Source organism: Larus michahellis, chromosome 1 (assembly GCF_964199755.1).
Source record: "Larus michahellis chromosome 1, bLarMic1.1, whole genome shotgun sequence".
NCBI lineage: Eukaryota > Metazoa > Chordata > Aves > Charadriiformes > Laridae > Larus > Larus michahellis.
Window position 1 is genome coordinate 40,819,767 of NC_133896.1, and position 25,812 is coordinate 40,845,578.

The 25,812-nt window shown below is 40.4% G+C and overlaps 1 protein-coding gene across 1 annotated transcript in view; it reads left to right on the plus strand.

The window, feature by feature from the left end:
• Nucleotides 1–25,812, plus strand: part of TRHDE (thyrotropin releasing hormone degrading enzyme) — a 219,852-nt gene that overhangs the window by 133,107 nt on the left and 60,933 nt on the right. The window contains exons 8-9 of the mRNA XM_074573378.1: nucleotides 12,030–12,095; nucleotides 14,524–14,711. Of these exons, the coding sequence (XP_074429479.1) occupies nucleotides 12,030–12,095; nucleotides 14,524–14,711 (254 nt within the window). The remainder of the gene's footprint in view (nucleotides 1–12,029; nucleotides 12,096–14,523; nucleotides 14,712–25,812) is intronic.

Here is a 25,812-nt window from a genome sequence, read left to right on the forward strand (position 1 = left end):
TCTTATGAGGGTTTATGGGGGAGGGAGAGAGGAGGGAAGGGGTGGTGCTAGCTTCGTTTTACAAATGGAGATCTAGGCCCACAGAAATTTAAGTTAAAATTTACCCAAATGTGAAGTATGCAATATGAGACGCCCAGTGCAGCACTTTTCCCTCCCATGTGTCTTAGCAGTTATGGATTGGAAGAGTTTATGTGTTCAAAGCTCAGGTTCCACTGGCTCCATCATCAACTGTGAGCGCTTGGCGTGGCTGCAGCTCAGCCTCTAGGGGCACCGAGCTGGGCCTTCAGAAAATGTCGATCGTACGATTAATGTTGCTGTAAATAAATCAGTGAGAGGGAGTGCCTGCACATTTGGGTGGAAGTTGGACCAATGCGATTAAAATAAAAAAGATCCATGGAATTTGGATAGCTATTTTGAAACCCAAGAAGATGTTCTGCCGAAGCGTTTAGCATTATAAACTATTTCAGATATTCAGAACAGACTTCACATCGGGTTCAGTCACAGTATCCAACTCTGCTATAACTCAGGCCACAGAGCCCTAAGCCCCCTCTAAGCTTGGGCAGCTGTGAGCGTTGGTAGAGGGGGACAGAGGGACTCCCTAAGCTGCTCAGTCACCTCAGGTTCATCAGTGCTGCAAAAAACCACGTTCCTGAAACGAGATCACTTTTCCTTCTGACCTTTAGACCTGTGCTCAGTGCATGGGGACAGCAGAGCTTTTTCAAAGGAAAGAGTGACAAGAAAAGGTAAAATGTGATATTTTTCCATACTTTTCTTTCTGGTGTTGACTGAAATTTTAGAGAAGAATTCAGTCTGGGGACCAGACTTCTTGAAGGTAAGATTTCAGCTCAAACAGTTGTTTTGGCCATGTTGGAGGTTCCAGCAGGGAGAGTTATAAAGACTGGTAATGGCAGGTGCTGCTGAACCTCAATAGCTGGCGGTGTCCCCAGTGCCCATGTTCAGAGCAAGGTTACGGTCGGTGTCGCCTTCATTAGAAGAAAGTCGTGCTGTCCTTCAGCTAGGATAAAACGTTGCTTTATTACTCCCTTGCTAAAGCTTCTTAGAAAAAGAAAAATAATTAGTATACACATGATTTACTTAAATTGTTGTTTCCTCAGAACAGGATTGCCCTTTATGACAATGTTACAACTGGTTGTATTAGAGATACCACATACGTATTCACTTGGCGTGCTTGCAGTGAGCTTCTCTTATTTTGCTGCATTGTGAAATTCAGTTATGACTGTTTTCTCCTTCATTTTTATTATAGGAATTATTAAGAGGAAGTATGATAGGTATGAATTCTCAGATAACGTTGGTGGGTTGAGCGTCTATTTAAGAAAATATTTTCTTTGGAGTGAAACTGTACTGTTTTCCTGATAGGAGCTCAGTGGCAAGCTCGCCTCTGTTGCTATGAGGCAGCACAATGGACCTCACAGGGTGCTGGAAGTACACGTTTTGTGTGCGATTCTGCCGTCCTTCTGCAATCAAGATTTCCATTCGCTATTTAGAACTCAGTGGGGATATTTCCAGCACAAAGACCGCAGGACTGAACTCCTAGTTAAAATTTAATGTATCTCAGAAATGAAACAAGTCTACTTCTGTTCAGCTGTATTGGGTCTGGCTGAGATGGAGTTAATTTTCCCCGTAGCATAGTGCTGTGCTTTGTATTGACAGCTACAAAGGTGTTGATAACACACCAGTGTTTTGGCTACTGCTCACATAGCGTCCAGGCTGTCTCTCCAACATTCCTCCCCCCTCACCAGCAAGCTGGGGGTGGGCAAGATTTTGGGAGGGGGCACAGCCACGACAGTTGACCCAAACTGACCAAACGGATATTCCATACTGTATGACGTCTGCTCACTAATAAAAGGTAAAAGAAAGGAAGAGGAAGGGGAGGCATTTGTTACTTAATGATGTTTGTTTTCTGGAGCAACCGCTGCATGTACTGAAGCCCTGCGTCCTGGGAAGTGGCTGGACATCACCTGCTGTTGGGAAGTAGACAATAAATCTTTTGTTTTCCTTTGCTTCCGCATGCGGCCTTTGTTTTTGCTTTATTAAACATCCTTTATCTTTACCCATGAGGTTTTTTTTCCATCTTCTTTTCTACCCTCTCTGTCCTGCTGAGGAGGAGAGTGTAGAGCAGCTTGGTGGGCACGTGGCATCTAGCCAGGGTCAACCCACCACATCAGCCCAGTGGAGGACATTCCTGCTGGATGAAACAGGCTGTCATCAAAACTTTCTCCTCCTCTGCCTCCGCTTCCTTCTCCTCTTCCTCCTCGTCGTCGTCGTCCTCCTCCTCCTCCTCCTCTTGATACAAACAACAAATAACTTACAAGCAAAGTTGAAGCTTCACTGTTACTGCTTTCCTATCTGTTATTCATTGTTACTGTATAAATGTTGTAGGTCATTATGATCTAGACACAGTGACATGCAAATCAGAATAGTTTTCTCGAGTGATTTATGGTGACCTTTTCATAGTAAGTAGCATTAATTTCTTTCCAATTCTGTGTCTTCTGTAGAAAAAAAGTATTACAGAAAAGTACAGCAGAGATTTTTTGCCTGGTTAGCAATCCCTGGGCATAGTTCAAGTTAATGCAGAGGAATGAGCAGCCAACCTGTCACAATTAGCAGGTGCCATCCAAATATCTCTGGAAAACATTCCATCATTTTTTGTGTGCATTAAAAATATATTTATTGAGCAATATCTGGTTTTAGGTTGAAATGTATTATACAACCGAACAAGGCAGAACTAAAATGAATGTACAAATTCAGTCAAATATATGCAGTTCAATTTCAAAGAGTACTTTATTTCTGTAAGATTTGTTCTTAGCTGAGTAGTTTAGTGCCACTACCGAATAATACATCAAATACATTTTTCTTTGAAGCCAAGCTTAATATACTAGCAGGTGTCTCACTGCACAGCAGATACCATCAGACTCTGCTAGGCAATAACTCTGCAATCCTTCTAACTGTTCCCTTTAGGCTTCGCGTGCAAACTGTTTTGCCACCACACTGCAATCGCTGTTGCTGTGTCTCAGAATGGAACCTCCTTCCTCTTCATGTTAATAGCTAATAGGTGAAGCTGAATTTTACAAGGGAAATAAACCTCTCTGTTTAATAGTTCTGATCTTTTAATAAGGATTCCCAGCAAAGCAGGATGTATTTTAAAGTAGCTGGAAATTTGCCTGAGTACAAATTTTGCATCTGTTTGAGATGCCCCATTCACATTGAATTAACTGAGCTGCAATGCAGAAGATGTATTAGTTGCAAAATTGTGTTTCTTACAGTGGTTTGAGGTTTGATACTTTTCTGATGTTGGAATGAAAATGACAGGGCCATATTGATTTCAGTTGGGTTACTTCTGATGTACAGTGCTGGTCTCTTATCAACAAGAAGCAGGTAGAGCGAAGAAAGCAGTCCCGTTGACTTAATGATGGCTCTTGCCTCCTCCGTTCTCTGACTAGTTTCTCTTGCGTCTCAGCCTGGACGGCACGCTGTTTGGGACACGATGCAGATCCTATCGTATCCTCCAAAGGAATGTTACACTTCTAACACTGTGGATGAGATACTCTCAACGTTGCCCTAATTCTTCTCCCACTGAAATCAGTGCTAAAAACCCCATTGACCCATATAACGCCAGAAATGTCAGTTCCGCTGATCTGATTATTGTTAGGGCGTATGGGAGTATTATAAATTACAAAGGAAAAAGGACAAAGTAAAATACTATAATTATGTGGCCTATTCAGCATCATGGGCTCTAGAGAAAATTAAGATCTATTTCCATATATGGTTCCAGTATGACTCTTCCTGATTAGTAGTTATAGCTTCCTGTTTGGATATAATGATTTAATTGCAGATATGACATGTTGACAGTGGATATTTTCCAGTTGCTGATGATTGCGAGCATTGTATCTCTGTTGCATGTGAAAAAAATCTAAGTATACCTTTTGAAGATAAAGGGCTGCAATTTCAGCTGGTATACTTTGATGGGATTCCACTGATTTCCTTCCCTAGGATTTTATGCATTGGCTGAGATAGTAGCCCAAAGAGAAAGCAAAACACAGCTGAAGTGAATACTTGCATGATGCCTCTGAAGTATGTTGCACACTTCTCAGGCTTTTTTTAACTTCCTTTTACCTATTTGTGAGTTTGAATCCAGAAGTTAGCTAAGAAGTTCCTGATAGTTGACATTTTAAATATTCCTTTCCTGTGGTACCACAGTAGAATTATTGGGAACATTGAAGGTGGTACTTGCTCTTAAAAATTTGTAATTGCTTAATGCAGCTAGTAGTAAAAATACAGGCTGGATAAATTAGCAATTGAGAAAGTGTGATTGTATATGGAGCAGATAAAATAATTCTTTTGTGTTATTATTTAAAGAAAAAGACAAAAAAAATTTGGAGAAGATTTAAAAAATAAAAAAAACTCCAGTCCTATCTGTGAGGCCTGGCCATCTTACAGGGACACCACTTTCAGAAAATAAAGAGACAGACAGAATTGCTAATCACTTAAAATATGTTAGCCAATAAATTTCTGTGTGGGAGAGATTCAACAGGTAGCTCCACTGATATGTGTAGAATTATTAGAAATAAGGAGAAAAAAAAAGGTTATCCTTAGCAGCTGTATTCTTTGATTGTTCAAAGTGGTGTAAAATTCTAATTCAGTTTTATTTTTTAATGCCAAGTAAACAAGCTGTGTTTATACAGGACACACAAAAGTTTATTCAAAGTAGCTGAAGGCGTGAACTGTAATCGGATTAGTTAAACCTCATTGTAGCTCCACCTAGGCACTTTCAAAACTGAAGTTAACTGTTATTTCACTTACTTGAATTCATGATAGTGTTTTCATTGTGACTTGAAGTCACTGATTTTAATTTACTTCAGTTCTGAATGACAGTGTCCATGCATAAGGTATAATGAAGGTTAACTAATTCACTGTAAAAATTAGCTTATTGGTGAGGAATGTTACCACCAACTCTTAGTTGAACATTTGAAAAGAACATTTGAGCATTGCTTTTGGAGAAATGCACTTCAAAATACGCTTTTTGTTTCCCTTAGATGCGATACATTGATAACCTTTCGCTTAACTGTCTTCTGAAATCACCACTGGGTTTCTTTCTGTCTGGTCTCTTCCATAATACTTGGCGCGTGCTTGGAGGGGACACTGGCTTAGGAAACCACCCTTCTGTTTTCCTCAATGCTGCCTCCAGCTGCTCATTCCCATCCATGCGTGGCCACCCAGTGCCACTTCATTTGTACTAGTGGAAGAGCGTGGTGTCCTTTGTGGTAAACTTGATTGGTCTGCACCAAACTCCTTGGTGCAGAATGGTAGATTTTCTTCCTTTCCTTCCTCAAGCCATTTCAGAGGTTTGGTTTGCAAAGTAGCCTCACAAACAGGGGGATGGGGACAAGGAGGAGCAGTGGTTGTGGTGGAAGGTACATTGGCTGTACCGCCAGAGTATCGTCAGACTGTAGCTCAGGGGAGATACAGCAATGCATTCGATGCTGTGTCTATATAACAGACGTCATAATTTTAGTACTAGATGGGGACTATCTACACTGCAGGCATGCCTTGCACTCCTTATGGTATCGAAACTCCTGTTTCAATATCATTTTGATGCTGTTTTTTGTTATTGTAAGTTGAAATAACAACCTACGGAGAGAAGGTTGGCAGAGAGGAGCCTTAAGAAATTCAATAAGGGCAAGTGTAGGATGCTGCACCTGGGGAGGAATAACCCCATGCACCAGTACAGGTTGGGGGCTGACCTGCGGGAGAGCAGCTCAGCTGAAAGAGACCTGGGAGTCCTGGTGGACAACAAGATGACCATGAGCCAGCAATGTGCCCTCATGGCCAAAAGGGCCAATGGCATCCTGGGGTGCATCAAGAAGAGTGTGGCCAGCAGGTCGAGGGAGGTCATCCTCCCCCTCTACTCTGCCTTGGTGAGGCCACACCTGGAGTACTGTGTCCAGTTCTGGGCTCCCCGGTTCAAGAGGGACAGGGAACTGCTGGAGAGGGTGCAGCAAAGGGCTACCAAGATGATTAGGGGACTCAAACACCTCTCTTATGAAGAAAGGCTGAGGGATTTGGGTGTCTTTTCAGTCTGGAAAAAAGACAACTGAGGGGGATCTTATCAATGCTTATAAATACTTAAAGGGTGGGTGCCAGGAGGATGGAGCCAGGCTCTTTTCAGTGGTGCCCGGGGACAGGACAAGGGGTAATGGGCACAAACTTGAGCATAGGAAGTTCCACCTAAACATGAGGAGGAACTTCTTTACTTTGAGGGTGGCAGAGCACTGGCACAGGCTGCCCAGAGAGGTGGTGGAGTCTCCATCTCTGGAGACATTGAAAACCCACCTGGACACGTGCAACGTGCTCTAGGTAACCCTGCTGTGGCAGGGGGTTTGGACTAGATGATCTCCAGAGGTCCCTCCAACCCCTATCATTCTGTGATTCTGTGAGATGCTTTTTTAGTTAGTTTAATTCTTGGGCAGTGAGTAACTTCATTTTTTGTTGGAGGAACACATTTTAATGCAATAGTAGATTAAAGTATAGGAAGGATATAAACATTTTTGATCCTCTGGTAGAACTCACTCATGAAAGTTAAAGTATATTCCATGACTCTAGTGTATTCTGTAGCTTGGCACTTTATGACAAGAGTGCCTGGAAGCAGTTTTGGGAACTCTTAGTAAAACTGATGTAGAAGTTGCTTGGCTTACTTGACCTGGAAAAATGCTTCCAAGGTTTTTATTAGCTGGCTTTTCAGTACTGCTTTGATAAGTGGTCTGATCACGGCTGTTCTTTCAATTTGGAGGTAGCTCTGCAGCTTGACTCACTGGCACAAATTAATTCTGACACGAATAGAGTTAACCCCCATCTAATTTGCCTTACACAGTGTTTACCATGACCAATAAGGTGGATTTACCTACTCCTTATTTTGTACTCTACTGTTTGTCTGACTGCCCAGCCAGGAGGGTGATCTCTTCTCTTCCTTAAGGCTCTTTCTCAAGGGTTAGTCTGTTGTACAGATGAAAAATACCACGAACCTGGTTGGCTATTTTAGCTTTTCTATTCAGTAGTCTTGCTCTGTTATGAGAATCTTCACTTCTTTGTAGCTTGCTGGTAGTGCTTTACCACCGGTTCTCACTCCCTCTTCTTTGTCACTCACCATTGCAAACATATGCAATACCTTCCTCCCTCTGACCCTTGCCCAGGCTTTTTTATTTGAATGTTAGGCGATGTCAAGATAATAAGTGATAGCAGCTTTGATGTTAGCAGTGTGAAGGAAAGGGGGAAAAAAGGTGGCATGTTATAGTCAGCGAGTCAGCATCTCTCAGATGGTGTCTGGTGGCTTAAGGTTAAGTATACAAATTTCTGGGAAGACAAACACGCTGGATTTGATAGCCGGATCTTAAGAGCCTGATTTCCACCCAAACTAAATGTTCTTATTAGTAGCTCTACATCTGTGGTGAGGTACAGCAGTCACGTATAAAACTGTTCAACAAGAACATATTGTAGGCTGAAGGGAGGAGGACGTGCACCCAGGAGTAGGAATGAAATACAACAGAGGGAGGTAGAGGCAAGGCTGCTGTTTCCTGAGCCCTGAGAAATTAGGGCATTCAGAGGAACGTAGCCACAAGAATTTGATGCCAAAATATTTTGCTACTTTTTCCTCACTTTCTCATCTTATATAGTGGAATTTCCCAGTTATCTTTAGAAGAAAAAAGTAAGTTATTCCATGTTAATCTGTTTCAGATCTCAGCACCACTCATATAGGTTGGGAGCTGTTTTTTCAGCCAACCAATCAGCTTCATACAGATAAACTGAGAAAGGAGTTTGGTCCTAGAATTGATGTTTCAGTTCCTGGTTAGATATCTGAAGTCTCCCCTAAAGTAAGATACATGTTTGGAGACTTATTCCCCCTTTACACTTGTTTAACCTCTTTGCATTTATCAGTCACTAGCTTTTATTAGTTGTGAGCGTTATCAGGTTTGGATGGTGGGGTAGTTCATTTTTTCAAAACCAAGAGGCTCAATCCCTAGCAGTACTGAGAGAACTAAGATTGCAAAGGGATAAAAGACATTTTCCATTTAAATAATCTTCTTTTCTTAAAGAAAGTCTAATACAATAAAAGCTTAATCAATACAGCATTACTGAAAACATCTTTCAAAATCCTTTAGCACTTTTCACCATACTCTAATTTCTACTACTGTTCAAGCTATCTACTTCAGTATTCGAGTAATAAAATAATTTTAAAAGCATTTTTGCAAGATCTTAGGTTTTGGTTGTGCAGCAACTGAACTTTTTTTTCATGGCATGACAGACTCTGGATTATTTTATTTTTTTTTAATTTGATGTTAAAAATTACCAAAATGCATTTCAGAAAACCACATTCTCAGATTAATTTTTTTTTATTGATAGAAGTGAAGGGATCATATTCTGTTATTCTTTTTGGTAAAGAGTGACTTTATGTTTCAATGCCAAAATGTTAAGAAGAATATTACAAGAGGATGCTTGCTGAAAATGTAAAACCAAATGATCATTTTTGTGTGTGCGTTTGATTAATTTGCATGTTGAGTGACACTGCACTAGGGTCTGTGAACTCTCTTCCTGCTTTCCCCATGGCAAAGAAAAAATTTAGAGGTGGCATTACAGTGAAGGAGAAAGGGGGAGTTGTAGAAGAGCGCCCTTGAGTTTTGGGTTGTTAAAGAGGTTTTCGTGCCATCTTTTCTCCTCACACGTACTGTAGGATTATAGGTGAAAGTTAGGAAGGTGGCTGAAGTGTATCGTCGTGCTCCAGCATACTCCAGTTGATGGAACAGCTTTTGTAGGTGATAGATTTGTGAGTTTATGATGGGAAGCAGCCTTGCAGCCAGATGGTTCTGGGCATATGTGTTTATGAGAAGGTGGCTTTAAGTCACTTTACCTCCTTTGGAACCGTGCTGATTCAGGCAGCTGTGTCTTCAGTGCCATCCTCCTTTTTTTGTTCGGTGGCTTGCATCTCTTCTGTTTGCGTTGGTTCTTTTGTAATCAGTGTAAAGGCAAAGGGGTGGCTAATACTCTTTCTCTGGAGAATTACAGTGAATGAGAATGTGTCCTCTGCCCCTTTGCAAGCTACTTCAGACTTAGATATGGGTCCCCAGAAGGAAAAATGGATTATATTCCTGCTTGTTCTATCCTTAGAACAGACAAGCAGGGTATGTATAGATCTTTGGCTCCTATTTTAATACTTCCTGGGACGTGTTTGATGCTGATATGCTAAGCCTTTTTTAAGTTGAGTGCCAGTCCAGGAAAGGTACTTCAAGAGAGGCTGATAATTTGCTAATGAAAGTCCAGGCTGGGTCATGGTTGCCCTAGGTAGCTTTGAAGTCAATAGCTTGGATGGTGGTAACAAAATGTAAGTTTGCAGTATAGCTGGGAGTGATTGGGTTGGTGGTGTTCTCGGTATAAAACCAAGGTCTGGTACGAGGACACATATGATACACATCTGTAAAAGCATGAATGGCTTGGGGAGAGTGAAGTAGGGAACAGTAATGCGCGGTGTCTTCTAGTGCCAGAACTAGGGAGCAGCAGATGAAACCAGCAGATGAGCAGATGTTTGAAACGGGTATCTTCACACAACAGGTGACTGAAGTGGGAAATGCTTTTTTGTAAGGTGTTGCAAATGCTGAATATTTATATGGGTTCAGAAAGCAACTGGCCAAATTCACAGACCATAACTATTAAATACAGAGATACTGATCTACTCAGGATTCCTTGTGCCATGAAGTGCTGGATGATGGGAGAGCATACTGGGGAAGAACCACTGTCTGCTTGTTCTGTTTTATACCCTTTCTAGGTGTCTGCTACTGGTTATTGTGGACAACAAGATACTGATATATGAGGACATTTGATGGGACCTGGTTCAGTAACTCTTTGTGCCTGTAGAAAGTGCCCTCAGATTTTGGGTTGCAATGTAGATTTACTGTTGGAAGCATATTTTGATGCACACCATCACTTAGGACTGCTTTTTCTGTAGTATGCATTCTCTAACACTCCTAGTTTGATGCTATGTATCTCAGTGCAACTTCCATGAAATAATGAAAAAATGGATGATTAAATTGTATGATACCAGGACTGTACTCGCATGTTGTGTTTATCTTTGTATTTTCTTATTTAATTGTAAATGTTAGAATTACTTTTGTTTTCCTTTGTGTGATGAACATGTTAGATTGGAGGGTAATAAATTTTTAACTGAGTGACGAGCCACATCTAAACCTCCCAATCTGTGTATTGGGAGAACAAGCAAAGAAAAGGACAGAAGCATTTAATTCCTTTGCAGTCTTTCTGATTGCAAAATTTAAAAGTCAAATTTAATGTCTAATGGTAGATTTGTAAACAGGATTGTTGCCTGGATGGAGTAAATCTTCAAGTGTTCCACCCATTTTACTTTGCTGTGTAACGAACGATTCTGAAAGCAACTCTCACAAGGACCAATACGTGCAGCTTTTTCTAGTACTGCTTAGGATGCACATGTATATTTGTTGTTATTTATTTACCTCGTCCCACTTTTGTTTATTCCTGTTTTAGCTTTTTAATTTGCAATTCAACTTCTTTAGCTTTGCAAGCTGTTGAGTATTTCACTGTGCCTTAAATTATTCGGTATTTTTAGACAAAATGGCAGCGAAGTGTGCTATAGGTGCAGCCTATATAATATTGCCTTTTTTCCAAGTTAGTCTCATGACATTGTTAAGACTCAGCACTGCATTTACAGAGTCAGTGTTCTCATTTAGCCTTCCTAGCCTGTGATTAAATGGGAGTTGCTGCTTGTTGTGCTATGAGTTGGCTGACAAAAGCTAAATCTGTGTCACAGGTGCTACAGTTTGTGTATCAGAAAATTTGCTTTCCAAATACTAATTATTCCCAAAGTATCTTACTTCACACAAAGCACAGATAACAGAGTCAGCAAATTTGTCCCAGTTTTACTTCACTTGTGCTGTAAATTAGGGTTTGTCTCCTACCATTGTGTAAAGTGAAGCTGGTAGAAATTCAAATGCAGGAGAGCCCATTGATTTACAACCTCTGATGTGCTTTTTCACTTAATTCTTCCAATCAAAATGCTTGAAATGTCATTGCTGACTCTCACATCTGTAATTGAATGAGGTGTTGTCTAGGGACATAGGATGGTGGGACAACAGTGTTGTCTCTCCAGATGTTCTTTAAATTGGAAGCGTTTTATCCCTGAAAGTCCCAGACCTAACCTGGTCACATGCTTAGACTATTAATTTGGGAAGGTAATTTAATGTGATGGTAGCTTATCAGGAATTATCTTTCTGGTTGCTATGGGAGAAGAAGGGATCCTCAGTCATTGAAACTGTGGGTGAATAGGTAAAAACATTCAGTTTGTAACCTCCTCAGACTATGAGTCACGTATGTTGTGAAAACTCCTGTGCACAAGCACGGACTTGGCTTCCCGTCACCCCTCTTCCACCACTCCCTGTCGTGGAGAGCCTTTGTGATAACCTGTTGTAGCCCCGGTTGCCAGTATGATGTATTTTGACATCGAGGCACCAGGATCTCCCTAGATAAGAGTTTGTAGTTCAGGTAGGCTATTACTCAGTTAAATCTTTTGTAACAAATCCAGCTGTCATCCCAGTGAGCAAATTTTTGACACTAGACACGGAATGACCTGCTAAAATAGCAACTGGAACTGTGTTTTATCAGCTTCTCTTTTCATTGCCAAGAATTACCTAGGAACCCCTTCTGAGATTAGGCAAGTATTTTAAATGTATATTCAAAATATTTAGCTTATAGAGTGACTTACACAGAAGAGCACTGAATGGTGTAAATTAAATTTTTAGCAACAATTTTTGCATTGTAAAATACCTTAAGAAACTGTTTATTTACTCCCTTAGGATGAACATATTGTATATATCTAGATTTCTGACAAATGCAAACATTGATGTGATTTAACTTTTAATAGCAGTGATTCACAGCTCTAGTTGTTTGGCTTGTCTATAGTAATACTGATTTGTATTTTTATTTTATTTCTGTAGGACTATTTAACCATTCACAAGTATGGCAATGCAGCCAGAAATGATCTCTGGAACACATTGTCAAAGGTAAAATGCTTTAATCTATTGCACTGAGGGAGAAGCAGGAATTTACTGTGGTGTTTTTCTTGGTGAGGTTAGGAGTGAACCGTGCACATTGAGATCTTCAGACCTCAGAGCAAATATAAAAATTGATGCAAAGAAATTCCATTTGAGTTAACCTAGTGGCAACATAAAAATATGGTCTTTGCAGCATTGCTATTCTTTGTTATGTTAGAATATATTTCCTTGCTTGTGCTATGTTATGGATGTGCAGTAAAAGGTACTTCATGGAATCTGTGTCATTGACTTTAGTGGCAGCACGCCGAGGCCCATAAGCACATGCAAGTGCTGAGCTTTAGCATGTATATCACCATCACGTGTGTTCGTGGTTTTGTACGGAGTTACGATTTGTGTGAAGGACAAAACTGTTAAAGCTTTAATGTTCGGTGTAAACAGATAACTATTTACTGTAACATTTGGCATGCTGTAGAGACTTACAGTCGCTATGCCCATGCTCCCTTTGGTTGCTATGTCCAAGCTCAAAGGAGTTTAATTTTCATAAAGTGAGCCAAGCATGCCGGAATTTCTTGCCTGCAGAGCTAGTCTGGGCACTCCAGAATGAAGGCAGAGTGCAAACCAATGTAGAATACAGTCAGGGAGGCTGGGCATAAGTACGAACTCAAGCTGTCTGTGAACATGGTAACCTAGTTGTAACTATTGACACCAAAGATGGGATTCAGCTGGAGGTCAAGACATCTGCATTTATGTACATAAGCAGGTATATACATATAAGATAGGTGTCCAAACTCCAGTTGTTGTCAGTGAGGGCTGGATTCAGTTGCCTGTTCATAGACATCTAACGATGTTTACCTTAGTTTATTCAACCTGGCTTCCAGCTGCCCCATGAGATAGATATGTCTGCTGTAGGTCCACCAGTTCTGTAAGGATGTGTCGAATATTTTAGGACATCTCATTTGACGCTTGGTGAGTAGGAACAACTGGAGTCCCAGAAATCTAGTTAATACAGTCAGCAGAGCATAGAGAGCAAGTCAGTTGACTAGCCACTACATGATTATTTTAAAAGGAGCCCAAATTGTTAACTGGGGACTTTAGCTAGTTGTTCAAATATAGGCAACTAGTGCCAGATCAGGTGCAGTAGGGTGTTCAAGACATTCAGGTGGGTCTAATTGATTTCAGGCAAGGTCTGTGGGGAAATCTGAGTGGCAGGTCAAGCTCAAATGATATTAGCCACCTATGTGTGGGCAACTGAACTGAGTCATATGTCTGTACTCACTGTTCATGAGAGTTGAGACATGTAACATACAGTCAGGCTCAAGTCTATGTCTTAATCTGAAGTCTAATACCACTGCAAGTGTCTGTCTTGCTTCTCACTTGTGTCTTCCGCTGTTAAAGTTCTGAGTGATGGGAGGTCAGAGGGGTGAATGTAATCTTGAAAGAACATCAGAACCCACAGCTAATAAAATAGAACAAAAATGAGACTGTATTCTGGTCCATAACCACTATGGCTATATTGTATGCTCAAATCTGTTGTTAAGGCTAATAATTCTGTTTGCCTCACCTGTAAGCACTTTTGTTGCCGGACGCTTTGTTCCTAATTCATTGCAATTGCAGCTTCAGTTCTGAAGACTCCTTGCTGGGTTCTGCTTATATTCGTCAGAGATTGCTCAGTCTGTGATCTAGGACTGTTCGGCAGCTAGGGACATCTCCGTCGCTGAAGAACAAAAGGCGCTTGTCATTCTCTTCATACCCAGTCTCATCTCCCATGATGCCATAGTATCTCTTTTTGTTTCAGATGAAAACCCACTTGTAAAACAGCATTTTTATTGACACGAGGTATCAAATATGAACACATTAATCCTCTGTGTGTTATGACAGGTGCAGTTTATGAAGGAGCTGGGGATATCTTTTCATATATGGCCTCACTTTGGACATGAGGGGCAGTATTTTCAAATAATTAGTAATTCGATTTTCAGAATAGAGATACTCTGTACTTTTAGAAATCAGGCCCTTTGAATATGCCTTATTGTAGGTACCCTAGATCAACTAACGCCGAGTCCTTTTTAACCTTATCTGGTCAAGAATATCTTTTGGAGACAGCCACCCAGTATTTCTGTGGCTTTTGTTAAAACCCTGTAAAGCAAGTTGTTTCTTCTGTTACAGCAAAAGTGCCTGAATGATGTGGGAAGCGTGACTTTCTGACTGTCACTCTCCTCTCTGGCAAGATTGCTCAATGTTTATTTTTAAGATAGACAGAGACTGGTACTTAAATTATGTAGTGTGTGTGTACAGGATGTAAATGGGTCTGTGTGCGTGCGTGCTGGTTATTTAAACCTCTAAAATTAATTATGCTCTCTGGGACAAAAAAAAAAAGAGTTTTATTATGTTGTATGATGATATTGTTTCAACATATTGAAACTTTTCTTTCTTCTTGAAGGCTTTAAAACGGGTTGGAAAATCTGTAAATATCCAAGAAGTTATGGATCAGTGGACACTACAGATGGGTTATCCTGTTATCACTATCTGGGGAAATGAAACTACGGACAATGTCATAGTGATCTCCCAAGAACGTTTTGTTTATGATAGTGATGCTAAACCCAAGGATCCTGCCCTTGGAGACAACAGGTACTTATATTTCTCAATGAATATCTTTCAAGAGGCATTAGTTGTTTAAGTAAGTGCTTCATGTCTGCATTATTATGAAGATGGCTCTTTAGAAATCTCTGAGCTTTGTTTGGTATCAGTAGTGGTGACCCTTCCATTTGAGCTGTAGTAAAGATGAGGCTAGTTAAAATAACTGAAAAAAACATTAGAGCAATAGAACAGGATAAGGCTTTTAATTTCCTCATTTGCATCCTGACAGTTCTGTCCTTGACTACGTCTTACACCTTAGATCACACATCTGTTTCCTCTCCTTTTCTTTTGATTTTGTCACGCTACACGAAGTAATTTGGAATGTGGTTGGAAGGTCTGATACTTCTTTTTAAGTAATTATTTGGAGTGGATGTCTCCTTGCTCATACATGAAGTAGGCAGATGTAACTGTGTGTTGGGAATATACCTCGCTTGACTCCGGAAGCAGTCAAGAGCTGAACTGGAACTCTACAAGGCAGGGGGTTCCAGCTGTTGCATTTTTGAGGCAGCTGAACTGGTCCTATGGGGACTGTTACATCGGCAGAAATCAGCAGGCACTAACGCATCTCTGCCCCTACCCTTTTTCCAATTGTTAGAGTGTTTCGTTCCTGCGCCCGGCTGACTCTACACACTTCCTTACTTCATCCCAGAGACAGACTGGCACTCCTGGCTGATGCTTGGTTATCCTCATCGTATTGTTTAAAGCAGTTTTTACATCGTATTTTAAGGCCAAGGATGTAGAGCCGATGCCAGAGAACTGCAGTTTAGCCTTAGAAGCTTCTGTGTTCTTCTATTCATTAAAGAGGGCATGCTGTCAACCTGGAGTATTCTCTGCTTGTCCAGTAGATTAAAATCATTAAGAGGTAAAATTTAACACTAAATTTTGCTTGACACAGCTGGATCTTATAGAATACTCCTGTTGAGGAAAGCCTAAAAATATAATTACGTTTATTGGGAAATGTTTAGAAGTGCATTATCCTTTTTTAGAACATGAATATTATGGAACTCAAACATGACACAGAGTAAACTGCTGTTTTTCTGGCTGTATTGGAACAACCTAGCAGGATATTAAGCATCCGTTTAAGGTCTGGGCTGAAATTAGTTCCTTTGTGAGAAAGAGATAAAACAAGTGAATGTGGACTGTTGGAAGTGTTCATGAGTCGCAGTTCAGTGCAGCATGAGAGAGGTTCTCCCTTATTCACTTGAAAATTTCTTTTGTGCAAGTGTATATACCCATAATGTAATGTGACTGGGTTTCATTACTCAGAAAAACAGAGATTATTAGGTTTTTTGGTTGATTAAAACAAAGATGTTAAGCCTTTTAAGTATTGCAGAGACTTTTTTAAATAGGTTTGCTAGGTATTCAGTATTGATTGTAATAACTGCTGCTGTAATTCGTGAGTAAAGTCTCCTGGGTGCGTAAGTGGTAAGGTGGAACATCAGGGGTGAGAATTACACTTAATTTTATTTTTGTGTGACATTAATTCAGAATTCAAACAGCATCTTGAGATAGGTGGAAGCCTAGTGTTCTGCACCAACAGGGCAAGTTACGCTGCGTTTCTTAGGAGATTTTTTCTATAGATTCTATCACAATTATAATTCCTAAAGATTGGAAGTAAGATTTAGTGCTACAGAGAGCACAGAAAAAGGTATCAGCATGGGCCCTGCCAGGAATTTACTGTCCTAACAGGCAGTTCAATACATACTATATGTATCTACTTTGGCAAGTCTCTGTCCTATTCTCTGCTCTTCAGATTTGTTTTTCTCTGTGCTTCCGTGTCCTTTTCACCACAAATGGGAAGGAGCCCCTTGCCCAAGGAAGGCTTTGCAGATGGGATGTTTACTCCAGCCAGTTAGATGATGGAGCTACTTTGCTGCTTCCCAGTTAAAGTTATTTGAAAGTCATGTGACATAAGCATAAATACCAAAGAACAGGAACCATTTAGCAAAAGGTGAAATCTGGCTATGCCGTTCACCTTTCAAATACCACCCACCAATTTATATTAAAGTCCTATGGGTTAGTTATAAATTAGTGTCTAGATTGTTCTAACAATGACCATGCAATCTGTTGGTGCACTGCCCACAGGCACATGTGGCTTGATAGGCACAATGGCTCTGTATCATTAAACTCCCTTTCGTACTATCAAATTAAGTAGAAAAACAAGAATGACATTCTGAAAATAAATTTAATCTTTCTGCCAGCAATGACCTAGATATTATTCATGGGGTTTGTGTTGTTTGTTTGTTTGTTTTTTTTTTTCATAGGAAAAGTCACTATTGCTTCAATTATTGTGAAAGCAGTAGACAGGGAAAGTCACATTGATGTGGTGTCATCTGGTAGTTCATGATACGCTACTCCACAATTGTATGACATGATACAAAGGGGCCAGTTTTTCTACAAGTACCCAAAGGGGCTTGATAACTGGAATGGAAACAGCACGTTGATGAACGTTCAGTGCTATTACGAAGTGCAGTGCCCTGGCCGATTCTGCAGGTGGTTTTGGTCAGGTAGTTGGCAAGGGTTTACTGGCTGGTTCAGCGGCAGCCTAATAGCACAGGTAGAAGTTGGGGGAGGCACAGAAGCGTGTATATATATATGTATATGTATATATATATACACACACATATGTAATGTCAGCCTGCAGGCTTTGGGGGTGTTACATATCAGTGGCCTAATTCACAGTCCAATAAAGTCGGCGCTCATCTCCCCTTCATGACCCATGAATTAGGCATTGGATGCATGGCTCCCTGGGGAACCATAATAGACACTGTAAATAACGGGGAGCAAATGGTATTTATGCCACGTTTGAGGCCCTGCTTTTGCAGAGCAGGCGACATTGGCTTCCTTAGGGTGGTTTATCTATGCATTAATCGTGATGATCATTTTAAACACCATAAATAGTAGAGCTGCACAAAACACAGAAAAATGTACCAGTCCAGGCCTTTCCAGGAGTTTATCATCTAAACAGACAACACAATATGCACTGGAAGGCTCCGGGGAAGGCTCTTAAAGCATCCATCTGCCACATAGTGTTTAGTTATCCAGAGGTGGGGCTGTAGTTTGGCATGGCACAGCAATAAAAGTCAGTTCTATTGCCTTCAAAGTGATGAGGAGTTTAAACTTCTGGTTCAGACCCTCTCTAGACAAATTTAACTTTGCCTTCCTTTAGAAAGAGTCACTTCAGAGTAGGTCTTTCAGATCTGTCTGCTGCATAAGAAATGCAAATAAAGAAGCAACTGAATATTTCATAATCGTTCTAGTTTTATGAAATGTCTGTGCTTTTCTTTATGCTATGTATTTATGCAGCAATTAACTGTTGAAAATGAAATGCGAAGCAGCATATTTAATTTTTCTCTCTGAAATCATATAGAGGAATATAGAAGCAGCAAGCAGATTTTTCTACGTGATAAATGGAAAAAGTGAAAATTGTTGATACCTTTGGCAGTGGTTTACTCCTAGTTCTGCCTAGTCCATTACTATAAGCGTCTTTAATTCTACTGCAGAAGAGCATGATTACGTATAGTTGGTTTTCCCACCTCGTGTACAGTTGGGCTACTTGTCTCTCTATAACTGCAGAAAAATGTGTTTCAAGGGCCATACATATATAAACTGTGATTTATTTGTGTGTGTGGAATTGACTGTATGGCGTGCTAGGCTCTAACATTTGGCCTGAAATTACAGAAGGTATACAATTCTGTTTCTTCACAAACGGAGCATAGATTTTACTTGACACTTACGCCTTTACATGATCCATACTTCTCATTTTATGAGAGAATAAAACTAACAATGACAGACGCTGTTTCTAGCAACGCCATTCCTCAGAAGGGCCCAAATCACTGGGCTTTGATTTGAATGTCAAAGCCTGTGGTTGGTACAATGTTTCAGTAGCAATTTCAGCTTATCCAAGCAAAAGTTTAAAACTCCTGTAATAACCGTATAATTCATATTCTTCCCTCAAATAACAATCCTTTAGTTATATGTACGTTCAGTCCTGGACTCCTGTATACCCCTGTGAGAACGGATTATGCCCTTATATTATAAGGCTACAGGGGATGAGGTGATATTCCATCTGACAAGGTTCAGTGGGTTTCCCCGCTGACAGAGAAAATGATGATTTTAAGGCACCAGTCTCATCCATCATTACAAGAATGGCTCACAGATATGACAAGAAATCTTATGAAAAATAATCTGTGGTCTAGACAATAAACTAATCAGTTTTGATGAAATCCATAAACCTTTTATATACTGTATTGAAGAGCAGACCAAAGCTTTCTGGTTGTGGGAATAAGTTTTGCCTTCTAAAAATACACTGAGCCTTGTCTCTTCAAAAGCAGAGAAATAACCGTTCCAATGTTATCAAAATAATTAAGGTCATGTTGCTGAGGTAATATTCACTTGCATAGTGTTCTTATCATACGCACAGTTTCTGTAGCTAATCTTTGCTTGTTCATGATAATATCCTAAAGGGAAACGTCTTGCTAGACGTTGAACACAGCTAGCTGTGAGAAAAGAGAGAAAAGGAAGAGGTACAAATCAGGATACAGACAGGGTATTCATGTGTACTGCAGAGTGGTGATCCTCGGTGCCTTTCTCGGTGTGGTTGGACTAGGGAGAATTCAGTTGAACGGTGCAAGCCAGGGACATGACCAGCAAAACTAGAGCTGTACAGACTCATGGGTCTAACACCATGTAGTAATTACAACAACTGAAAGGCCTTACAACGGGCAGCAGAGCTGCTGAGCCGTCGCTCCACTCCAAGATGAATGGTTAACTGCAGAATTTATTTCCCTTCTAGTCTCTTCTGAATTCCCTACACGAAGCTCATTTATTCAGGCTTTGTGGAAAAAGGTCTGTGCTTGTCCCTTTACTGATAATTATTTGTATAGTGAAAGCATAGCCGTGTTTGAATATTGCCATGTGTATTCTTACTTATTTGTATGGCATTATCACTTGAGCAGCGATGGGGAACTTACTCTGTCCACTTATCTGCTGAGGGGCTGGTTAAACACAAACCAAAGTGTTAGGAGCACAAGGGGAATGCAGATAAGTATCTTTGAGATCTTCTTAGAGCAGTCATGGAATAATGGAGCATATGTACTATTAATTGTATAATAAAAAGAACCATAATATGGACAAATATTATTCCATGAGCTGAGGAAAAAGGGCTAACAAAATATAAATAGAAAAAGAAGTACTCATTTACCTCCCTGTCTGTGGGAAATATCCTCTAATCTTCCATTTCCTCATGTCCTTTGAGTGTTTTCTTGTTATGCCTTTCATCTTTGCTATACCTGAAAGATTACACTTATATCAGCGTTTTTCCTAGAAACAACTTCTGTGCTGCTGCCTGGGGAGTAGATGTGGTATCCTGGTTCGTCTTGACTGTCCTGAGTGCCTCTGTATCAGCTATAATAATGATGAAGGGAGTGGGCTTCAGGAGAGGAAGGTACTGATATTAGGCACAGAGGAAATGGAATTATCAGGAACAAGATTAAAAAACCAAGAATCCTTAGTGAAGCACAGAACTGTGCGTGAACACAGCCAGATATTGATTTAACCAGGTTTTTTGCTGGTCAAGCAAGGACTTGAAAAAACTTGTTCTTGCAGAAGAGTGAGAAAGTGTGGGGAGCTTCTTCTCTTTACACGAACACTGGTGTTTAGTAGAGGACAGCTCTATGGCACCAGTGGATTTTGTCCTTCAGTGGGTATAGGGATGGTCCTTAACCCCAGCGGCCTGAGAGGGGACAGTGCTGTGCAGATTGCTGCTCCTCCAAACGAACAGGAGGAAGAGCTGCTTCTGTGAGTGACCTGGAGGAAGCCAGCCCTGCCTCGGGCGTGCGCGGGAGGATGCCTTTGCTGTTGGGTGCTGGCGTTTGCCAGCCCAATACTCGTGCCGCGCACTGCCTGCCACAATAGGGTATTTTTGCTGTAGAATCCACTGGAGAGTCCCCAGTCTTTTGTCTTGCCTTTTTATTTTTTAGAGGCTTTTCTGAGTGTTGCATTATTATTCAATCAGAATGGGAAGTGCTCTTAAAATTTGTTCCTGCACATTTCTTTGCCGATGTCTCTTCAGCAAGGTTTTGCTGCTAGCAAAGATCTTGGAAATGCCAGTTTTAATTTAACACTTTATTTCCGAAACCATTTCACAGCTTCTATTTGCAAGAAATGCTTCCCACTAGGCAAACACCCAGGATGCTCTGGTGTGCAGGACATGGGCAACTGTCAGTGTTAGAATTTGCAGAATGCTAAAGAAGACAAAATTGCTGTATTGTGTCATTGCTTCCTGTGCGGTGGCAGCAGTCGTATCCTGACAGAAGTTAGGCTGACAGGGAAAAGCTGCTGCTGTATTTTATTATCACCGCGGACTGTGTCATTTTCCTCATCTTATTTGCTAATACTACTTCTCAGGATTGAGATACCCAACCTAGTTAATTAACTCACATTAATTAAATCCGTTTCAGGGTGAGGGAAGGAGCATGTACTTGAGGGCAGCACTGTGTTTTAATTCAGAGCGAGGTGGGGAGACGAAGAGGAGACTCGGGGCTGCAGTGCTGCTGTCAGGGCTGCCTGACATGCAAGGGGAGGGAAAGGGAACGCCGTGTGGAAGGGTGCAGATATGAGCCGGATCTGGGACCATTAAAATTGTGTAGCTGGAATAAGGAAATATGGAGAAGCAGTGAAATAGAGAAGGCGGTTGAGATGGGGGCTTTAGTTGAAGTAAAGAGCAGATTGGGGAAATCCCAAACAGCATTTGGCAGAGACAAGGGTAATGGAATGGATGAAGGTGGATAAATGTCATATTTTATTGGCATTGTAAAAATCAGAGAAGTGGATTCCCCATTGTAGATCAGAGATTGAAAGTACTAACATGCTTTCTTTTTTAACCTCTTCTTCCTTTTGCTTTCTTATGTTGCTAATGCTGGATTTTTTTCTTTATCTCTGTATGGGAGCCTTGACGGTCAATAGTAGAATCTCAGGTTTTATGGAGAAGATATTTTGGTGAGGGACTCTTAGGAAGGTTTACTGAGGAAGGAGAAACTATCATAGGAATTATATTTTGATTTTGCTTAAGTTCATAGTATTCTGACAAAAAATCAGAACCAAACGTTGGAATACACTGAAAATGCTTGGCACTAAGTCTCTGAGAACATAATGGAGGTTTGTAGGCAGAGCTAAAATGCTACTCTTGTTCCTACTGGGGGGGGGTGTCCCTCCTCAGCTCATAACGCATCCTTCCACTCTGAATTATGTCAGATGAAACTCAGACCTGAACTCTGTAGTCAAGGGACCATGCTCATGGGTAAAGGACAACCTGGAGGTGGGGTTTGCATGGTCAGCACTACATGTGCAATTCTGGAAGGACGTTTTGTGCTGGTGCAAGATGGAACAGAGGATGCAGGAGAGATTAAGGGCCCTTATTGGAGTGTAAAGAGGCAGCTGTTAGGAAAGACACTTAACAGTGCTTAAACCCACCTTCTTTCTATCCATCTCTGACTCAGCACCCAAAATTGCTTGTCACTTTCGAAAATGAAGCCTTTTGTGCTTTAGTGTAAAAAGGTAATGTTAGGCAGGGAGGAGAAAGCATGTACTGACAAAGAATTTGTAGTATTTGTTCTTTGCCCACAATATTTTTCTAAATTTAGGAAGGTACTCTGCTAGCACTGACACTGACATGAGTCAATTTTAAAGAGCCCCATCATATTTCTAACCACTTCATTTATAATTTATTTTGGTATAAAACATTAATCTAAAATTACACAGAACTTTGTAGAAGATTTAGTAATCAGATAATATTATATTATCAGACAATGCAATTTTTTTTCTTTTCAAATTGGGTAATTTAATTCAAATTAACTCATTTGAATTACCTTGTGCCCACCCTTAAAAAAGCAGTCAGACCAAAGAAGGGCGGGGTTTATAAGGGATGGCTGAAGACATACAGCTGTTTTCTAACAGCATATGCATACTGTCATCTTAAGGCAGTCCCACAGCACAGGGCCACACAGGGGCCCTTTCATGCTAGTCTGCAGTTACAGCACTGAAGCCTTTTCTTGTGTCTGGGACTTTGTGGTTTGGTTGCATTGGTAAGGGAATTCCTGAAGAATATAAATTGTTTTCCCTATTTCAGCTCTAGGAATTACTTATTGCTGAAAATTGTTTCAAAGATTCTTGTAAAATTCAGAAAGAATTAGGGCTATGGCAGAGTAAAGGAAAACAACAAAATCTGCATCTGTAATACATTGCTGTTAAACATGTTAATCACTATTCTGACTACAGATGAATTACAGTGTCAATGATTGTATTAAAATGCATACCTCTAAAATACATTCCAGCAATACAGTATTGGCATTGAAAATATTTTTCCCTCCCTATCTTTGTGTTTTGATCCTTATACAGAAAAAATCCAAACAATCCGTGATCTATCCTATAAATAATGGCTCTTAGAAGTAACTATCAACCTTTATTTTAGAATATAACAATATGATAGCGTTTTTTAACATGAGTTTCGAAATGAAAGCATCCATAATAGACAAATATATAAAATTAGCAGCTGTGTTGAGGCAGAGCTGCAAATAAAGAGGATTACCATCAGAAGCAAGTAATCTCAGATGTGCTAGCATCTTTCAAGAGTAGACTATAAGCTTCCGAGTCACCCTCTCATGCAATTCTAAATATTTCTCCAAAGTATAAGGATTATCCATAGTTTCCTTCATGTATGCAGCTAAGTCTAATTTGTATTCAAAAATTATAATAGGCCCACAATTCCAAATGCCTTCCAAATCACCAAGTTTTGCTTCCCTCTGAAGTATATATTAGGTGGGCCAACTACATATCTGATCAGAACCTTTGAAAACCTCAGACAAAGTAGACAAATCTTAGTAGTTGAAAGGCAAGACTGCTCTACAAATTAATTTCTGCTCATCTATGAGGCATCTATTAAGTTCACTTCTATTAAAAGCTTGCAATACTCTTCAAAAACTGACACCTCAGACATGGAGCCCATTCAGATCCACCAGGTGGTCCAGCCATTCTCTGCCTGGCAGCATCTATCAAGAGCTGACCCCGTTGGTTTGTTTTGGATGGTAGGTTGCTCTGACTAAAACGTTGAATTCCTTCATAGGTGAGGCATTAGTGAGAAAGAAGAAACTGATAAAAAAAGCTCAGTGAGGCTTTGACAGTGTTGGCTGTAGATGGTAACATGAAGACCGTTAGTTTCTGAGTAACGTGTACCTCAGTTGCAGTTTTGTTACCTGCTTGGACAAAGCTGCATGTGTATTACATGGCACCCTAACTTAATTATGTCTGGAATCACAGGTGAAAAAAATACAGTCTGTCTTGCAGTCAGTTACAATCCCCTAAAAACTGTGCTGGAACACTGTCTTTAATTCACAGAGTCCACCAGTCCAAATTCTTACCTTGCTTTTCTAAAGGGGCTGGAAATGCCTCTGCCCAGCATAGTCCAGGATAATCTTGGAGTAAACACTTCCACAACCCTTTTTTTTTTGCAATCTTTTTCTAATTAGTCATGTAATTATGTGTTTGTTAGTAACAGTGGCCTTTTTTTTGTCTTGGCTTACCTTCTTCTTGTTGGCCAGTCTGTTAGTTTTGTGCGAGGGTAGAACACCTGGAACCTCAGAATCCCAACCTTAGGCCAGTGAACATGTTCCAGGCTGAGCTCAGTTGGTCTCTCCTTTATCCATTTTTCATCTTGTATTTGTCTTTGCTACAAAGTCAGTGAAATCTTCCCTTCCTATCTGCCATCTTCTGTGCTGGTAGGGTACAAAGAATCCCTTGACACCCTGGCTCAGTGTAGGAGGTGTGAGAGCTGGAATTAACATCTTCTTCTGTTGTGTTGTGCCTCTGGGTACAGCCTACAATCCCTTTGCCGGCACATATTAAATCTAATGAAATCTCTGTATTCTTCAGTCTTGTGAAACTGAGATTCACAACATGAATATATTGTCAGCTCCTTATCTATTAAACAGAACTAAGACTCTATAGAATCACAGTAAAAGTGTGTGATTTGCTATGGTATTCACATGAGCTTCCCCTGGAACTTGAAGCACTCTTTATTGAATGAGATACTATACTATATAATAACCTGGGAAGATCTCTATGATGCTTATAAATTATCTTTCCCAACACAATGTGTCTGGAAAGCGTGGCTTACGAAATTTTACCCTGGTACTGCTGAGTTCTGCTTCACTTACAATCTCTTTCCATAGCAGGAAGCTCTAAAGCTGTTGTGCTGTTCAACAGCTTCCACTTGTTTCCCACTCACCACCTTATGATGTCTACTTGTGCTGTCAGCCTAGGAATAAAGTCTTCCAGGTATCACAGCAACAATATTCGTAACTCTGTAGATTAGTTGAGTACACTTTTAGGTTTTCCGTTAACAATTTATCTTTGAACCTTCCACTATCTTAATGTTCAAAATTCACCGAAAACAAAGGCCTTCTTTTTTCCTTGCTAACAGAAATTGCAGTTGTCTCAGCAAGGAGAAGAAATGAGAGATCTCTGCTCTCTTCCTGCTATGCTGATTTAATGTCCGAACTTCACACTATCCTTTAGTTACCAACTTTCTGTGCCCTTTATTTTATAATAGGCTTTAAGGTTATTAGCCAGAAACTTTTGCAGCCAAGCAGCTAAATACTTCTTTCACCAGCCACTATTTGTATATGGCTCTGTAGATCAGCCAAGTATGCAACTGAAGGAAAAATATAAATCTTTAATTCTTAGCTTTCATTTTGTTCTGTAAGACTGACTTACTTTCCAAAAGGTCATATTTTCTCATTACTTTGCTTTCATGTTCTTTTGTCTCTGAAATCCCAACAACATGAGTTTATGCGGACAGCTCGTAGCAAGGTATTCCCTTGGTAAGAAATATCCCTGTCAGATATTTGGTATTCCCTTGGTAAGAAATATCCCTAATCAAGGAGTCGTCACTGTTGGCAAGAGCCACACCAGGAAAGTGTTGTCTTCTCAGACTCGGCACTACTCACACGAGCATATATCTCTGTGTACATGAAATTTCAGGGTTCTCCATCTGGAGATGCGGGAATGGGAAACTAATGCCAAGGAGTCCTTCGTC